This window comes from Selaginella moellendorffii, unplaced genomic scaffold (genome assembly GCF_000143415.4).
Source record: "Selaginella moellendorffii unplaced genomic scaffold, v1.0 SELMOscaffold_22, whole genome shotgun sequence".
NCBI lineage: Eukaryota > Viridiplantae > Streptophyta > Lycopodiopsida > Selaginellales > Selaginellaceae > Selaginella > Selaginella moellendorffii.
The window spans coordinates 803574-821246 of NW_003314283.1; the positions used below are offsets into that span (position 1 = coordinate 803574).

At 44.3% G+C, this 17673-nt stretch overlaps 7 protein-coding genes across 8 annotated transcripts; 4 read left to right on the forward strand and 3 right to left on the reverse strand.

Annotated features, from left to right (window-relative positions):
• Nucleotides 1–42: 42 nt before the first annotated feature.
• On the forward strand, nt 43–1176 carry LOC112347561 (BURP domain-containing protein BNM2C-like). The gene is made up of 2 exons (XM_024678649.1): nt 43–120; nt 182–1176. Exons 1-2 carry the CDS (start codon nt 76–78, stop codon nt 1079–1081), a joined length of 945 nt encoding a protein of 314 aa, XP_024534417.1. The 5' UTR covers nt 43–75; the 3' UTR covers nt 1082–1176.
• A 1151-nt stretch (nt 1177–2327) lies between these two features.
• Nucleotides 2328–4309, reverse strand: LOC112347494 (TBC1 domain family member 15-like). The gene is made up of 9 exons (XM_024678435.1): nt 4129–4309; nt 3884–4095; nt 3703–3808; nt 3560–3657; nt 3260–3457; nt 3111–3194; nt 3041–3057; nt 2779–2911; nt 2328–2540 (listed from the first exon to the last, which is right to left on the reverse strand). The coding sequence occupies exons 1-9, from the start codon at nt 4307–4309 to the stop codon at nt 2328–2330; spliced, it is 1242 nt and encodes a 413-aa protein (XP_024534203.1).
• Nucleotides 4310–4484: 175 nt separating this feature from the next.
• LOC112347495 (pentatricopeptide repeat-containing protein At4g02750-like) lies at nt 4485–5484 on the forward strand. Its single transcript, XM_024678436.1, has 3 exons — nt 4485–4498; nt 4621–5140; nt 5311–5484. Exons 1-3 carry the CDS (start codon nt 4485–4487, stop codon nt 5482–5484), a joined length of 708 nt encoding a protein of 235 aa, XP_024534204.1.
• A 2453-nt stretch (nt 5485–7937) lies between these two features.
• On the reverse strand, nt 7938–8615 carry LOC112347507. The gene is made up of 2 exons (XM_024678471.1): nt 8554–8615; nt 7938–8503 (listed from the first exon to the last, which is right to left on the reverse strand). The coding sequence occupies exons 1-2, from the start codon at nt 8587–8589 to the stop codon at nt 8027–8029; spliced, it is 513 nt and encodes a 170-aa protein (XP_024534239.1). The 5' UTR covers nt 8590–8615; the 3' UTR covers nt 7938–8026.
• A 175-nt stretch (nt 8616–8790) lies between these two features.
• On the forward strand, nt 8791–9972 carry LOC112347506 (BURP domain-containing protein BNM2C-like). The gene is made up of 2 exons (XM_024678470.1): nt 8791–8913; nt 8975–9972. Exons 1-2 carry the CDS (start codon nt 8869–8871, stop codon nt 9872–9874), a joined length of 945 nt encoding a protein of 314 aa, XP_024534238.1. The 5' UTR covers nt 8791–8868; the 3' UTR covers nt 9875–9972.
• Nucleotides 9973–11707: 1735 nt separating this feature from the next.
• LOC112347505 (TBC1 domain family member 15-like) lies at nt 11708–13867 on the reverse strand. 2 transcript variants are annotated; one of them, XM_024678469.1, is made up of 11 exons: nt 13681–13867; nt 13519–13620; nt 13363–13466; nt 13174–13295; nt 13029–13118; nt 12773–12984; nt 12584–12689; nt 12441–12538; nt 12128–12376; nt 11981–12064; nt 11708–11928 (listed from the first exon to the last, which is right to left on the reverse strand). In XM_024678469.1, the coding sequence occupies exons 1-11, from the start codon at nt 13792–13794 to the stop codon at nt 11908–11910; spliced, it is 1302 nt and encodes a 433-aa protein (XP_024534237.1). In that variant the 5' UTR covers nt 13795–13867; the 3' UTR covers nt 11708–11907. The 2 variants fall into 2 exon arrangements, with proteins under 2 accessions (XP_024534237.1, XP_024534235.1); XM_024678467.1 differs by having other exon boundaries at nt 12584–12713.
• A 111-nt stretch (nt 13868–13978) lies between these two features.
• Nucleotides 13979–15855, forward strand: LOC112347496 (pentatricopeptide repeat-containing protein At4g02750-like). Its single transcript, XM_024678437.1, has 2 exons — nt 13979–15610; nt 15769–15855. The coding sequence occupies exons 1-2, from the start codon at nt 13979–13981 to the stop codon at nt 15853–15855; spliced, it is 1719 nt and encodes a 572-aa protein (XP_024534205.1).
• The last annotated feature ends 1818 nt before the right edge of the window (nt 15856–17673 follow it).

Below are 17673 nucleotides of genomic sequence, written 5' to 3' on the forward strand. Positions count from 1 at the left end.
AAATACTGAACAAGTGGAAACATCACACCCACAAGAGTTCATATTATAATTATAGACTTTGCAATTCCAGAACTCATGGCGGACACTTTGTTGGTTCTCATGTTCCTGGCATTATGTGTGATAAGCTTCACGAATTTCATAACTCTTCGAATCAAATCCAACTGATTGTGCTCTCCGCCAGGGATACTTGGAGGGATTCCAACTTCCACGCTCCATTCGTGAGAGGCTATCGCCCCTTGACGACGCTTCAGCGCTGCACATCAAGCAGGAACTCCAAGCTTCCAGCAGGATATCACACGAGTCGTGCAAAGCCGCTGGTCTCTTGTGCGGTGATGAACATCACTCCCTTCGTCAGCTTTTTCACCACCACCATGACCATCACGACAGGAGCGCCATGGAATCCTCCACTCGAGATCTCGCCCAGAGGACCTTCTTTCAGCTCAAGACGCTTGTTGGTGCCAAGAACATACAGTTGCCACCGCCACTGCGCTGGGACAACTCCATCCCTGTGAGTAAATTCCTTCATCCGCTACTAGAGCCTGTGCTTGCGTCCATGAATCTGTCCCAGCTCCTGTCCACCATGCACTTCTCGAGCCAGTCTCCATTCGCAGCGACGAGCAAGGATAGCCTGGAAATGTGCTCCTCCCACGGGGGGATCAAGCACGAGATCAAGGCTTGTCACGTCTCGGCAAAGTCCATCCTGGATCAGGCCTCTTCGACCCTCCACAAGCTCGAGTTGAAGTATGTGGCCAACACTCTGGAGTTTGATCCGAACGAACCATTCCAGGTGGTAGAGACGAGGGTGGTGGCTGCAGATGGATCTCTGGCCTGTCACCCCATGACTTTCCCATTCGCCATCTTCATGTGCCACACAATACCGAACAGTCTCGTGTTGGAGGTGGATCTACTGAGAAGTTCTTCCAAGAAGACGAAGCCTGCCATGGTGAAAGTTCCTGCGGTTTGCCATATGGATACCTCTGATTTCGCGCCTTCTCATATCTCTTTTAAGATTCTTAACACCAGGCCCGGCGAGGGAGAGGTTTGTCACTGGCTTCCTACTTCTCATCTCGTGTGGTATTAAGCTCCAAGCCTGAATGCTAGAGTGAATATATAGTAAAGTTTGATAACAAGGAGAATAAGAATTATGTGGCACTCCATGCCTCAACCGTCTTTTAATGAGCCAGCTTGAGACTGAGGATCTTCTTCGCAGCGAAAGAAGAAGACGTGATCGACTCCAAGCTGAGCGTCCACTAGATCTCTCATGAGGACCACAAAGGAGGGAGGGCCACAGTAATCCACATCTTTGTATGGGGCCGAGCTTGGGGGACATCCGTGGACACCATAGTTTGGAGCCAGATTGTTATAAAAAGCTCCTGGTTAATAGCATTATATTATGATTCTTCCCAGGTTTTACCAGAAGAAAGAATTGGGATTTGGCTGCTTGGATCCTTCCATACCAGAACAAAGCTTCAGGATTTGGCTTCCTTGCCATGCCAGAAGAACGACTCAGGTTTTGGGAACATAACATTTTGATAAAAAAAACCATGGCTTGGTTCATTACAGTGCAATCTCAGTCCTTGATTTCTAGCAACAACTTCAATGTACACCAAGAGAGCCTTAATATATTATACACTTTTCTCAACTTTGCAGATCTCAACTTTGCAGAATATCAACTTTTTAAAATCTCAACAGATCTCAACTTTGCAGATCTCAACTTCGCAGAATATCAAGTTTTAAAATCTCAACAGATCTCATCAGAAATCAACTTTGCAGACAACGCTGTAAATTAAGAGATCCTTGTCTTCTAGCATAAATCGCAACTGGTGTCATTCAATCATCCACGTGAAACATCACTCTCCAGCAAGTTTTCAATAACACTTTTGCAGACAAAGTTTAACAATGACGTCGTACTTGTTTTGGTATATTTCTACTTTAACTATAGACTTGGACTAACGCCGGACACTTGTTTGGTTCTCGTATTATGTGTATTAAGATTGACAACTCTTACAATCAAATCAAAACGATTGTTTACGAGATTCCATCTTCCACTATGACGCTTCAGCTCTGGCTATCAAGCAAGAAATCGAAGCTTCCGGCAGGATGTGACGTGAGTCAGTCTATTGTGCAGTGATGAACATCACTCCCTTTGTCAGCTCTTTCACCGATTCAGCGAAAGTGAATCATTTTCTGTACATTGGACCCAAACATTTTTCCACTTTGCACAACTCTGTGGGGATAATAGGTTTTTGCATATTTGAAGGTAAGAGAGAGTGATTTTAAAATTTGGACATTCTTCAAACCCCGAGTGCAACCATTTCTGAAAAATCCTAAAGAATATTGAACCAAATGATGACGTCATTATTTCGCCTTTTTGATTCCGGACGAACGTTTGGTGCAAGGATAACCTGGCGATGTCCCAAGTCGCCGGGATCAAGCACCAGATCAAGTCTTATCACGTCTCCACAAAGTCCACTTCGACCCTCCCAAGCTCGAGTTGGACACTCCAAACGAATTATTCTAGGTGGTGGTGGCTGCATCGCCTGTCACCCCATACTTTCCCATTCACCATCTTCATGTGGCACACGATACGGGAGAAGTTCTTCCAAGAAGACGAAGCCTGCCACGGTGAAAGCTCCAGTGGTTTGTCTTATGATTTCGAACCTTCTCACATCTCTTTTAAGATTCTGGCCCGGCGAGGTACTTCTCATCTCGTGTGGTATTAAGCTCCAAGCCTGCCAGGAAATGGAATGCATGATCGAAGCAACTACATAAAATTACCTTGAGCGGTAATCCCTTGTGCGTGTGAGATCGATCACAAGGAAAATAAAGACGTCGTTGTTCGTTTATCTCTTTGGATAGTTCCAACGCTAATCGAAAATAGATTGTGGAATAGAGTTCTCTTAGAGAGCGGCTACAAGGCAAACAAGGATAAATTTCTTCCAAGAGGTATAAATGCTTGCGCGAACCAGTCGACACCCCGTAACAGAATTAGATACGTTGTTTCTGTCAAAGTTTCATTTCACTTATTTTAGATACTTACGTGTTTGATTTCTTCACCTGTGGAAAGAAAAAAAAGATCAAACAAAGAGAAAGAAGCGAACATTCAGTACCTTCTTCAGGTATAACTTATGGAACTTGAGCGCTTTTTGGCACGCTCGGTATGCGTCTATCTTGCCGCTCATATTGTTCAGAGCCTGCGACGCATATTGTTACCAGGGAAAATGAGGAAAAAAAGGAAAAGCATTAAACTTTTCCTCACCCTCACGACTTCGTCCAGGCCTTGAATTCTCTTTATAAACTTGGATCGTAGCAGCACCAAGATCCCGGCTACAAAGAAAACTGCCAGGGACGGATGCTCGTTGAGGGCTCTTGGCGATCCATACTTAATGTTCCGCTTTGCAAATCTACCTCCAGCTCTATAGTCCGGCTGTACGTTGTCAATGTGACCATCTGGGGACTCCATGTAGAGAATTTGAACTCGAAAGCCCACATCATCTACAAAGAAAGAAAAACTCGCGTGGGCGAAAGAACATCAACATTTCACAACGGTTGGACTTACCTTCCAGAGGCTGAGCGTATCAACGACCGAAAACTCCCGGCGAAAGTTAACCATGAGCATTCGAAACGCAAAAACATAGTTGCTCCCTCCAAGTGCCTCTACAAAAAAAGGTCGGCAAAGACCTTCATCTTCGAAATCCTCACCTAGAGTTCTATGAAGCTTTGGATCGATTACTCGCATGGCAGCTGCGAGGAAGGAGAGCTCCTTCTGAACCCCCATCATCTTATTCGTGCACCTGAAATTTTCCCGCTTGCCAACATCAAACGTGATAAACTTGGTACTAAGCGATATAAAATCTTGAGAAGCGCTTTGCAGAAAACGTACCACTCGACGCATCAGGCACTTGAAGCACCAAAAGGCGTCAGCCTCGTCCGGGAAAAGGAGCACCATCGGCGAGCAAAGATCGCTCATACCTTGACAGTAGCCAACCTCCTCGTCGATCCAAGCGTACACTGCCAGGATGTCCCAGAGCTTTCCCAAGTTCTTGGGATCCTCGTAAAACTCTAAAACTCTATCCGTGCGAACTACATCCAGTCCTGCAAAGCGAAAGTTATGAAAAATAATCATACCAATCTGGTGGAGGAGGACTTTCCACTGGACAATCTTTGCGCTCGGCGATGGATCCAGCACTCCATTTATTGTCTGCTCTTCAATGGATTCTGCTAATACTTGGACAGAAAGTGAAAAGCCCGAAGCAAACAAAGAAGTAACCACCTGGGTTATTCTCCTCCATGGAAACTCCGTCGGCATTCATTCGCGGCGATATCACAACTTCACCACTTCCAACGGCCGCATCCATTCGTTTACACACTCTACACGCTCTAAACTCTCGTTAAGTAATCGTACGAATATGCTCCATTCTTTGCTCCAGTTCGAATCGCGTAGCTAACGTTTAATTTTAATTCCACATTGTAACTATATTGCCATGGACAAAGCCCAGTGCGTGGAGCTCATTCGATCGTGCAAAAGCCTCCCAATGGCCCAGGAGATCCACAAACGCATCCAGGCGAATCCACCACTCCACGAGAGCCTCTTTGTCTACTGTTTAACCAGTTTGGCAGTCTCGTAAATGCCCGAAGCGTGTTTGATCGCATCGAGAACAAGGATGTTTTCTCGCTGGTTCTTATGCTCTGCGGCTACTCTCGCAGCGGGCAAGTTTCCAATGCAAAAGCCATCTTTGATTCCATGCCCGAAAAGAATCTTACAAGCTGGAACGCTATGATGGCAGCATATGCCAAGAATGGGTATATGGACGAGGCAGAACTACTGTTTCAAGAGATGCCGTTTCACGATGCCGTGTCATGCAACACGCTCATAGCTGCACACTCGCAAAGAGGGAATTTGGATACTGCGAATGAGATCTTTGATGACATGCTTTTTAAAACTCTACCATGCTGGAATGCCATGCTGTCTGCATATGCCACAGGCTGGCATCTTGTACAAGCAAGACAGACATTTCACTCGATGCCTGCTCGAAATCTGATCTCTTGGACATTATTCTTAAACGCACTAATCATGGAGGATGATCTTCAAATGACTAGAAGTGTTTTAGCGAAATGCCCTGCTGGAATCTGTTTGCCTGTAACTCAGTACTTTCCGCATATGCCCGAAAGGGGAATCTTCTCGAAGCCATGCTAACCTTTGACACAATGCTCGAGAGGGATATAATCACTTACACAAACATGCTGGAAGCTTTCATCCACAACGGTTGCCTCTTTGAAGCCAGCAATTTGTTCTCGCGGATGCCATAGCGGGATCTTGTGGCCTACACCGTAATGGAATCGGCCTATGCTCAAAAGGGCGAGCTCGAGAGAGCCGAGGCCATCTTCAACTCCATGCCGCAGCGTGATCTGGTCGCTTGGAACGCCATGATCCGGGGCTTACTCCCAACACGGCCGAGTCGAGCAAGCAAAGTTTCTCTTTGATTCCATGGCCGAGAGAAACTTGGTCTTCTGGACCTCAATGCTCACGGCTTACACAATAAGTGGCTACTTCTCGCAAGCAGAGCAAAACTCCGTCTCGTGGAATGCCATCCTTTGCATGTATGCTCAGCACGGCCATTTGAGCTCCGCAAGGAAGATTTTCGATGCCATGCCCGAGCAAGGAGTGGTATCATGGAGCGCCATGCTCGCTGCCCACGTAAGAAACTTGTCCTCTTCCCGTGCTCTCGAGCTCTTTGACGAGATGAAAGCTTTGCATTGTCCCGACGAAGCTAGCTTCTTCTCAGCTATGGTTTCGTTTGGACAGCAACGCTGCATCTCCAGAGCCAAGTCTTGCTTTGGTTCCATGGTGGCCGATATGAAGTGGCGCCATCAAAGCAGCACTACTCTTGCATGGTGGATTTGCTCGTTCGATCTGGGAGAAGTTTGGAGGCCGAGGAACTTGTGTTTGCCATGCCTTTTAAGCCCAGTAACTTGGAATGGTCGTGCTTGCTGCGTGAAAGAAACTCCAGTTCGATGTTAATCACCAGAGGCAAGATCAAGTTCCTCGGATGGAGCGGTTTACGTGCTGCTTGCCAATGCATTAACTTGAAAGCTAATATGAAACCTGTACATTAAAAAGATGGCTCATTTCAAGTTTTGCTATTGTGCCTCTATGTCTCCTCCAGTTTGGGTTGCCACACGGAAGAGGGCTGTGGTCGTTCTATGAGGCTGATGACCCCAATGCTTCTCCGCTTGCTCTTGCTCAATGGAGGTTTTTGTTCAAGATAGACGCATCTATACTAGTAATACTAGCACCTTTATACAAAAAGATGCAAAGAAGCTAGTTATTAATATTAGTGCTTGCTTCCTTGTTTCAAAAACTTGAGCGTCCACTAGATCTCTACCACAAAGGAGGGCCATCCCAGCGAAGTGGTGGCAATGAACAAAGCCTAGGAATGCTGGCACCTCCAATCCATCCGTGGACACCAAAGCTCTTGGTTAATAATCATCAAAGTAAATCCGTTTATACCCTCATTTATGATAAGCTTTTGCTCCTATACCAAAAGAAAGAATCGGGATTTGGCTGCTCATACCAGAACAAAGCATTGGGATTGGCTTCCGTGCCATGTTCTAACTTGTCTGAATGATATATGTACTTCAGGCATCTACAGCACTTCAAATGCTCAAGGACAAAGGGGCCACACTGCAATCTCAGTCCTTGATTTCTAGCAACAAGGTAATGTACGCATAGAAAAACGAATACACACCTTTTGCTCTTGTACCACAATGGAGCCTTTCTCACATGCACACCACAGCCCTCAAACCCATATTTCAATTATCACTACCCACCCTGCCCCAGGCTTGAGATCGGGGCTGGGTTCTTTATTTTTATTATTATAGATTACTATTTTATTAATTTTTCTTAAATATCAAGAAAGAAGTTTAAGAAATGTCACTCTTAATCTTTGTTTCTAATCAGTGTTTAATGTTAATTTTATTTATTAAAAAGGCAACTTTGCCATCTTTTTGGATTCATAAAACCGCTACGAGGAAGTTTTGTAGCGCCCCTTTTACACCCCAAGCATTTGCATTGGTTGTGGCTAAATGCAACACTTTAATGCCATTTAGGGCCTAATGGCGCCGGTGGGCATTTTAGGCCCAGGTGGCGTGCGCTAGAGCCCCGGCTATTTGGCCCCCAACGGTGCCCGTCTATTCGGCTATTGCGCCACCAAGCCCTAATAAAAAATTTAAAAATTAAGAAAAAGTTCAGTGTATTTTACATTTGACAGAATATTCTGTCAACAGTGTGGACTTGGCTCCCTATACCATGAATTGCAACTCACACTTTTTACATACAAAATTCATATTATCCTTTAAGTTAAAAGGATCCACATTGACAAATCTGTAACAACCTCAATGGAGGAGAACTCTCACAAGGGAGACACCATTCCCCATCATTTCTCCTAATACACAATGGTTAGCATTTTAACATTAATGTCCAATAGTAAGCAATTGCTCAATCTAAACAAGTCATTAGGTGCTACTTTACATATGCTAAATAGTATTAATATTTTGTTGTGAACGTGGTTTGCTTTCATTTTTATTATTTTTTATGCAATTTAGTTTTTGATATGTCACAGTGGTTTACTAATGCCTCTTTTTGTTAATTAAATTATTTGATTTTAAAATTGTGCTAAAGTTTATGGTTCGTTTGCTCCTAAGAAAAATTTTACTTTCTACATAAAGATGTCTACATATTTATATATGAAGAATGAGATTAGAGATAGATAGAAATGTTTCCTTGTGAGATTATAGGGTATTATTTGAATGCTTACAAATAAAATATAAGCTTGATTCTGTTTATAAAACCAATCAATGACATGCTGGGGTAACATGGTTAATTTAAACTGAATTATGTTTAAAGGTTAGAAGGACATTTTTCTGATTCGAAAGGGTTTTATTTTTTTTATTGTATTTTATTATCTCAATACATTAGAGATTTGCAAAATATGAACGCAAGAGATCTTTGTCTCCTAGTTCTTAGTCAAACGTCACTTTCGAGGAAGGATTGGGGATTTGCCTGCTTCGCTTCCATGTTATACAAGAGGATGGACTCGGGATTTGCCTGCTTCGCTTCCTTGTGATACAAGAGGATGGACTCGGGATTTGCCTGCTTCGCTTCCTTGTTATACAAGAGGATGGACTCGGGATTTGCCTGCTTCGCTTCCTTGTCATACAAGAGGATGGACTCGGGATTTGCCTGCTTCGCTTCCTTGTCATACAAGAGGATGGACTCGGGATTTGCCTGCTTCGCTTCCTTGTTATACAAGAAGAACGACTCGGGATTTGCCTGCTTCGCTTCCTTGTCATACAAGAGGATGGACTCGGGATTTGCCCGCTTCGTTTCCTTGTTATACAAGAGGATGGACTCGGGATTTGCCTGCTTTGCTTCATTGGTGTACATTACCTCTCCAGGCACTTGCTTTTCATTGTCCTTGAGTGTACGTAGTGCTGCAGCTGCCTGAAGTACATATATCATTCAGAAAACTTAGAAGCAGAGATTGATCTCACCGTGAAACACAAGAGGACTGTAATGAGCCACGCCATGGTTTCTATGAAAATGTGGTGTTCTTGGATGTCCTTTTATAGTAAGGCTCTACTTTAAACTTCGTATTCTTATTATCTTAATACATTAGAGCTATCAAAATATCAACGCTGTATAGTAAAAGATCAGGATCTTCTTGGTCAGACGTCACTTTCCAGCAAGTTTTCAATGAAAATTTAAGTTCGTCCTTATCTCTTATACATAGAAAAATACTGAACAAGTGAAACATCACACCAACACAAGTTCATATTATAATTATAGACTTTGCAATTCCAGAACTCATGGCGGACACTTTGTTGGTTCTCATGTTCCTGGCATTATGTGTGGTAAGCTTCACGAATTTCATAACTCTTCGAATCAAATCCAACTGATTGTGCTCTCCGCCAGGGATACTTGGAGGGATTCCAACTTCCACGCTCCATTCGTGAGAGGCTATCGCCCCTTGACGACGCTTCAGCGCTGCACATCAAGCAGGAACTCCAAGCTTCCAGCAGGATATCACACGAGTCGTGCAAAGCCGCTGGTCTCTTGTGCGGTGATGAACATCACTCCCTTCGTCAGCTTTTTCACCACCACCATGACCATCACGACAGGAGCGCCATGGAATCCTCCACTCGAGATCTCGCCCAGAGGACCTTCTTTCAGCTCAAGACGCTTGTTGGTGCCAAGAACATACAGTTGCCACCGCCACTGCGCTGGGACAACTCCATCCCTGTGAGTAAATTCCTTCATCCGCTACTAGAGCCTGTGCTTGCGTCCATGAATCTGTCCCAGCTCCTGTCCACCATGCACTTCTCGAGCCAGTCTCCATTCGCAGCGACGAGCAAGGATAGCCTGGAAATGTGCTCCTCCCACGGGGGGATCAAGCACGAGATCAAGGCTTGTCACGTCTCGGCAAAGTCCATCCTGGATCAGGCCTCTTCGACCCTCCACAAGCTCGAGTTGAAGTATGTGGCCAACACTCTGGAGTTTGATCCGAACGAACCATTCCAGGTGGTAGAGACGAGGGTGGTGGCTGCAGATGGATCTCTGGCCTGTCACCCCATGACTTTCCCATTCGCCATCTTCATGTGCCACACAATACCGAACAGTCTCGTGTTGGAGGTGGATCTACTGAGAAGTTCTTCCAAGAAGACGAAGCCTGCCATGGTGAAAGTTCCTGCGGTTTGCCATATGGATACCTCTGATTTCGCGCCTTCTCATATCTCTTTTAAGATTCTTAACACCAGGCCCGGCGAGGGAGAGGTTTGTCACTGGCTTCCTACTTCTCATCTCGTGTGGTATTAAGCTCCAAGCCTGAATGCTAGAGTGAATGTATAGTAAAGTTTGATCACAAGGAGAATAACGATTGTGTGGCACTCCATGCCTCAAACGTCTTTTAATGAGCCAGCTTGAGACTGAGGATCTTCTTCGCAGCGCAAGAAAGAAGACGTGATCGACTCCAAGCTGAGCGTCCACTAGATCTCTCATGAGGACCACAAAGGAGGGAGGGCCACAGTAATTCACATTTTTGTACGGGGTCGAGCTTGAGGGACATCCGTGGACACCATAGTTTGGAGCCAGATTGTTATCCAAAGCTCCTGGCTAATAGCATTATATTGTGATGCTTCCCAAAGAAAGAATTGGGATTTGGCTGCTTGCCATCCTTCCATACCGGAATAAAGCCAGAAGAAAGACTCAGGCTTTGGGAACGTAACATTTTGATAAAAGAACCATGGTTTGGTTCATTACAGTGCAATCTCAGTCCTTGATTTCTAGCAACAACTTCAATGTACACCAAGAAAGCCTTAATATATTGTACACGTTTCTCAACTTTGCAGAACATCAACTTTTTAAAAGCTCAACAGATTTCAACCTTGCAGGTCTCAACTTTGCAGATCTCAACTTTGCAGGTTTCAACTTTGCAACTCTCAACTTTGCAGGTCTCAACTTTGCAGGTCTCAACTTTTCAGATCTCAACTTTGCAGGTCTTAACTTTGCAGAATATTAACGCTGTAAATTAAGAGATCCTTGTCTTCTAGCATAAGCGCAACTGGTGTCATTCAATCATCCATGTGAAGCATCACTTTCCAGCAAGTTTTCAATGACAATTTTGCAGACAAAGTTTAACAACGACGTCTACTCGTGCTCTACTTGTTTGGTATATTTCTACTTTAACTATAGACTTGGACTCACGGTGTTTGGTTCTCGTATTATGTGTCTTAAGATTGACAACTCTTACAATCAAATCAAAACGATTGTTCACGAGATTCCAGCTTCCACCCTCAATCCATGAGACCCTTACGACGTTTCAGCTCTGGCTACCAGGCAAGAAATCAAAGCTTCCCGCAGGATGTGACGTGAGTCGTGCAAAGCCGCCGGTCTATTGTGTGGTGATGAACATCACTCCCTTCATCAGCTCTTTCACCAGCCAGATTCAGCGAAAGTGAATAATTTTTTGTACATTGGACCCAAAGATTTTTCCACTTTGCACAACTCTGTGGGGATAATAGGTTTTTGCACATTTGAAGGTAAGAATGCACGCTTGAGAGAGTGATTTTAAAACTTGGACATTCTTCAAACCCTGAGGGCAACCATTTCTGAAAAATCCTAAAGAATATTATCCCACGGACTTTCATTTTTCTTAACACAACCAAATGATGACGTCATTACTTTGCCTTTTTGATTTGGCGATGTCCCAAGTCGCCGGGATCAAGCACCAGATCAAGTCTTATCACGTCTCCACAAAGTCCACTTCGACCCTTCCCAAGCTCGAGTTGGTGGAGACGAAGGTGGTGGCTGCATCGCCTGTCACCCCATGACTTTCCCATTCGCCATCTTCATGTGGCACACGATACGGGAGAAGTTCTTCCAAGAAGACGAAGCCTGCCACGGTGAAAGTTTGTCTTATGATTTCGAACCTTCTCACATCTCTTTTAAGATTCTCAACACCAGGCCCAGCGTGGTAGAGGTCTGTCACTGGCTTCCTACTTCTCATCTCGTGTGGTATTAAGCTCCAAGCCTGCCAGGAAATGGAATGCATGATCGAAGCAACTACACAAAATTACCTTGAGTGGTAATCCCTTGTGAGTGTGAGATCGAAAATAAAGACGTTTATCGTTGTTCGTTTATCTCTTTGGATAGTTCCAACGCTAATCGAAAATAGATTGTGGAATAGAGTTCTCTTAGAGAGCGGCTACAAGGCAAACAAGGATAAATTTCTTCCGAGGTATAAATGCTTGCGAGAACCAGTCGACACCCCGTAACAGAATTAGATACGAGATTTGCCCCGACCTTTGTTTCTGTCAAAGTTTCATTTCACTTATTTTAGATACTTGTTACTATGTGTTCGATTTCTTCACCTGTGGAAAGAAAAAAAGATCAAACAAAGAGAAAGAAGCGAACATTCAGTACCTTCTTCAGGTATAACTTATGGAACTTGAGCGCTTTTTGGCACGCTCGGTATGCGTCTATCTTGCCGCTCATATCGTTCAAAGCCTGCGACGTATATTGTTACCAGGGAAAATGAGGAAAAAAGGAAAGCATTAAACTGTTCCTCACCCTCACGACTTCGTCCAGGCCTTGAATTCTCTTTATAAACTTGGATCGTAGCAGCACCAAGATCCCGGCTACAAAGAAAACTGCCAGGGACGGATGCTCGTTGAGGGCTCTTGGCGATCCATACTTAATGTTCCGCTTTGCAAATCTACCTCCAGCTCTATAGTCCGGCTGTGCGTTGTCAATGTGACCATCCGGGGACTCCATGTAGAGAATTTGAAGGTCGGGATGGTACTCGAAAGCCCACATCATCTACAAAGAAAGAAAAGCTCGCGTGGGCGAAAGAACATAAACATTTCACAACGGTTGGACTTACCTCCCAGAGGGTGAGCGTATCAACGAACGAAAACTCCCGGCGAAAGTTAACCATGAGCATTCGAAACGCAAAAATATAGTTGCTCCCTCCAAGTGCCTCTACAAAAAAAGGTCGGCAAAGACCTTCATCTTCGAAATCCTCACCTAGAGTTCTATGAAGCTTTGGATCGATTACTCGCATGGCAGCTGCGAGGAAGGAGAGCTCCTTCTGAACCCCCATCATCTTATTCGTGCACCTGAAATTTTCCCGCTTGCCAACATCAAACGTGATAAACTTCAATGAACGGTACTAAGCGATATAAAATCTTGAGAAGCGCTTTGCAAAAAACGTACCACTCGACGCATCAGGCACTTGAAGCACCAAAAGGCGTCAGCCTCGTCCGGGAAAAGGAGCACCATCGGCGAGCAAAGATCGCTCATACCTTGACAGTAGCCAACCTCCTCGTCGATCCAAGCGTACACTGCCAGGATGTCCCAGAGCTTTCCCAAGTTCTTGGGATCCTCGTAAAACTCTAAAACTCTATCCGTGCGAACTACATCCAGTCCTGCAAAGCGAAAGTGAGCACGCGAAACAGAAAAATAATCATACCAATCTGGTGGAGGAGAACTTTCCACTGGACAATCTTTGCGCTCGGCGATGGATCCAGCACTCCATTTATTGTCTGCTCTTCAATGGATTCTGCTAATACTTGGACAGAAAGTGAAAAGCCCGAAGCAAACAAAGAAGTAACCACCTGGATTATTCTCCTCCATGGAAACTCCGTCGGCATTCATTCGCGGCGATATCACAACTTCGCCACTTCCAACGGCCGCATCCATTCTCTTACACTCGGCCTTGAGCTTCAAGTATTTGTCACTGTAAAAACCAACGCGGTTTCTCTCGCAGATCAAATCCAATCGATAAAACAAGCCAAAGTATCTACCGTCGCGATTGACGAAGCTCTTCCCTTTCGGCAGCATTGCTGCCGGGGGAGTAAACACCCAAAAGAAACTCCCAGACGTGAGCGCGAATCTCCGACGCAACGCCCTACAGGAAAGAAGAAGAGACTTCGCTACTGGAAATGCAGCACAAGATTTACCCCTCTTTCGATGTGCCGAAGAACTCGCTTCACATTGAGCCGCCCTTGCGCGTCAAACGCAGCCCGCCATTTCTCCGCCGAGAGCTTCCTCCGCCTCCGCCTCTAAATCGATCAAACCACAGCTCAGATCGACACAAATCCAGCCGAGAATCCGTCACAAACCGGCACGGAGCTCGTCGCCACATCCTGACACTCGCTCCGGACCCTGTAAATCTCGGAATCATCCTCCATAGAGAAGCCTTGCCTCTGCTCGCTCGCGCAGGCCAGCAGCGGCATCCTGCGCCTCACGGATCGCGCAGATCGACAGCCCGGAGCCTCCGCATTGCGTCGCGGAGCTCTACACTCTCTATAGAACCCTAAACTCTCGTTAAGTAATCGTTCGAATATGCTCCATTCCTTGCTCCGGTTCGAATCCCGTAGCTAACGTTTAATTTTTATTCCACATTGTAACTATGTTGCCATGGACAAAGCCCAGTGCGTGGAGCTCATTCGATCGTGCAAAAGCCTCCCAATGGCCCAGGAGATCCACAAATGCATCCAGGCGAATCCACCACTCCCACCACACGAGAGCCTCTTTGTCTCCAACAATCTCCTCGCACTGTTTAACCAATTTGGCAGCCTCGTAAATGCCCGAAGCGTCTTTGATCGCATCGAGAACAAGGATGTTTTCTCGCTGGTTCTTATGATCTGCGGCTACTCTCGCAGTGGGCAAGTTTCCAATGCAAAAGCCATTTTTGATTCCATACCCGAGAAGAATCTTACAAGCTGGAACACTATGGTGGCAGCATATGCCAAGAATGGGTATCTGGACGAGGCAGAAGTTTTGTTTCAAGAGATGCCATTTCATGATGCCGTGTCATGCAACACGCTCATAGCTGCACACTCGCAAAGAGGGCATTTGGATACTGCAAAGGGGATCTTTGATGACATGCTTTTTAAAACTCTACCATGCTGGAATGCCATGCTGTTTGCATATGCCACAGGTCGGGATCTTGTACAAGCAAGACAGACATTTCACTCAATGCCTGCTCGAAATCTGATCTCTTGGACATCATTCTTAAACGCACTAATCATGGAGGAAGATCTTCAAATGACTAGAAAATGTTTTAACGAAATGCCCTGCTGGAATCTGTTTGCCTGTAACTCAGTACTTTCCGCATATGCCCGAAAGGGGAATCTTCTCGAAGCCATGCTAACCTTTGACACAATGCTCGAGAGGGATATAATCACTTACACAAACATGCTGGAAGCTTTCATCCACAACGGTTGCCTCTTTGAAGCCAGCAATTTGTTCTCGCGGATGCCACAGCGGGATCTCGTGGCCTACACCGTAATGCAATCGGCCTACGCTCAAAACTGCGAGCTCGAGAGAGCCGAGGCCATCTTCAACTCCATGCCGCAGCGTGATCTGGTCGCTTGGAACGCCATGATCGGGGCTTACTCCCAACACGGCCGAGTCGAGCAAGCAAAGTTTCTCTTTGATTCCATGGCCGAGAGAAACTTGGTCTCCTGGACCTCAATGCTCACGGCTTACACAATAAGTGGCTACTTCTCGCAAGCAAAGCTCGTCTTTCTCGACATGTCCGAGCAAAACTCCGTCTCGTGGAATGCCATCCTTTGCATGTATGCTCAGCACGGCCATTTGAGCTCCGCAAGGAAGATTTTCGATGCCATGCCCGAGCAAGGAGTGGTATCATGGAGCGCCATGCTCGCTGCCCACGTGAGAAACTTGTCCTCTTCCCGTGCTCTCGAGCTCTTTGACGAGATGAAAGCTTTGCATTGTCCCGACGAAGCTTGCTTCTTCTCGGCTATGGTTTCGTTTGGGCAGCAAGGCTGCATCTCCAGAGCCAAGTCTTGCTTTGGTTCCATGGTGGCCGACTATGAAGTGGCGCCATCAAAGCAGCACTACTGTTGCATGGTGGATTTGCTCGTTCGATCTGGGAGAAGTTTGGAGGCCGAGGAACTTGTGTTGGCCATGCCTTTTGAGCCCAGTAACTTGGAATGGTCGTGCTTGCTACGTGAAAGAAACTCCAGCTCGATGTTAATCACCAGAGGCAAGCATGCTTTAAGATCAAGTTCCTCAGATGGAGCGGTATACGTGCTGCTTGCCAATGCATTAACTTGAAAGCTAAATATGAAACCTGTAGATTAAAAAGATGGCTCATTTCAAGGGCTTTATTTCACAATGGCACTTGAGTAAGTTCTGGTTTTGCTGCCTCTATGTCTCCTTCAGTTTGGGTTGCCACACAGATAGTCGATTGGCTTCCTGGTCAGCCCATGGTCAGCCTTAATCAGTATGCTGGAAGAGGGGTGTGGTCTCTTCTACTGGTTCTATGAGGCCGAATGTTCTCCACTTGCTCTTGCTCAATGGAGGAAGATAGACACATTTAATAGCACTTTTATACAAAAAGGTGCAAAGATAGTTAAAGAAGCTAGTTATTAATATTAGTGCATCCAATAGAGACAACGATTTTTACATGGGAAAGCTATGCAGGTTTCTTTCCTTATGAAGTTGTCAAATTTGGTTGATTATTCATTCTGTAGGTCTTTATATTCCAACTTTTGGCACTGGAGATTTTGGCTAAAACCAAGCACCTATATCAACCTTAAGGGAATTGCTGTAAGTGCCAAATGATAGTTATCAACTTCTTTTATAATTGTTTTTGGGCTGTATAGATTGGAAATGTGTGGACTCATTCAACAAATTGATGGTCCTAGCATGTATGAGTTTTAATATACCCACTCAGTGATCTCGGAGGAAACATAGAAGGCCATGGATTGTCACGACACGAAACCACTCAGTGATCTCGGAGGAAACATAGAAGGCCATGGATTGTCACGACACGAAATCTTATGATAATGTAGAACAAAGTGTTGATTCGAGCAAGGAAATATAAATCTATACAACATTCTGGAGGACAATCTCCAGGACTGTGTCAAAAGCTCACATCAGTTCACTCTGAACAAGGTATGCAAAACCAGACTGAAAATTTTCCTACATTTTTACATTTAAGGTCACAACAGTTGCATCAAAATAAGATTGGTTTTGGGGAGAACTTTCAGTGCACAGACCCCATTGATTTCTACCTTAACAGGGAGGCTGTAAAAATTGCCCTTCACACCTGCCACCCAAAATGGTGGTTGAGCTGCGCCAAGTAAGTCTTTATGTCAATCTTGCCTTTTGCTTTGGTACTAAAGTTTAGATTTGTTTATATAGTATTCCATATAGTCAAAAGGACGTTGCAGCATAGATGCTGCCGCTATAAGAAGCTGCTCATGAGCCACCTGAAAATCTAGAACTTTAGGCAAGAGAGTCATTTCATCTCTTTCAAACTTTTTATAATTAATTGAACTTTTGTTGTTGAGCAGTGGAGATATGGATAGTGTTGTCCCAACTTCCAGGACCAAAGCATAGCTGAAAGCTCTCAATCTCTCAGTGACAGTTTCATGGAGTGTTTCTATACGATAATTTTTTAAAAGGCCTTGACTTATTCAAGGCCTTCATTGCTGGAAGTTTACTCATATTCTATCTAAAATATAAATGAAAGATTTATTATTTAAATTGAATATAATTTTTTCAATATTTTATTGACATTGTGTTCAAAGTGTTTGGGAGGCTTAAGGTCTAGATTATCTTTGTATAGTCCGTCAAAACATCTTTTTTATAAGCTCATATTAAACATGTATACATGTACACAAACTTATCCTTTGAAATGTATACATTCTATAAGCATAAGGCCTATTAAATCATATATATAATATATAGCTTCTGGAAATAGGTAGGACAACATGCTTGTTTATTTTAAATTGCTCAGTTGGGTGCCAAATGATTTAAAACGTGTACAAATAATAATAAAACATTTAGAAAATTATACTACAATTTAAAATTGTCTTTTAAAGCCTTTAATTGTATCATTAAAAATTTCCATCTGATTATTTATTTTAGTATTTTATTTTATTAATATATTCAAGTCATACCAAATCAGTTCTTGAAGAAGGTGGAGGGCAAAAGAATAAAGACCCAAAATGATTTTTTACCAGAAAGTTCAAATTTATAAATGATGTCTTAGGATAGTGTTTTGGAGTTGGACAGCTTGCATATAAAATAGAACCAATTAATGTAATGGAGTTTATATCACAAGATATGGTAAAATC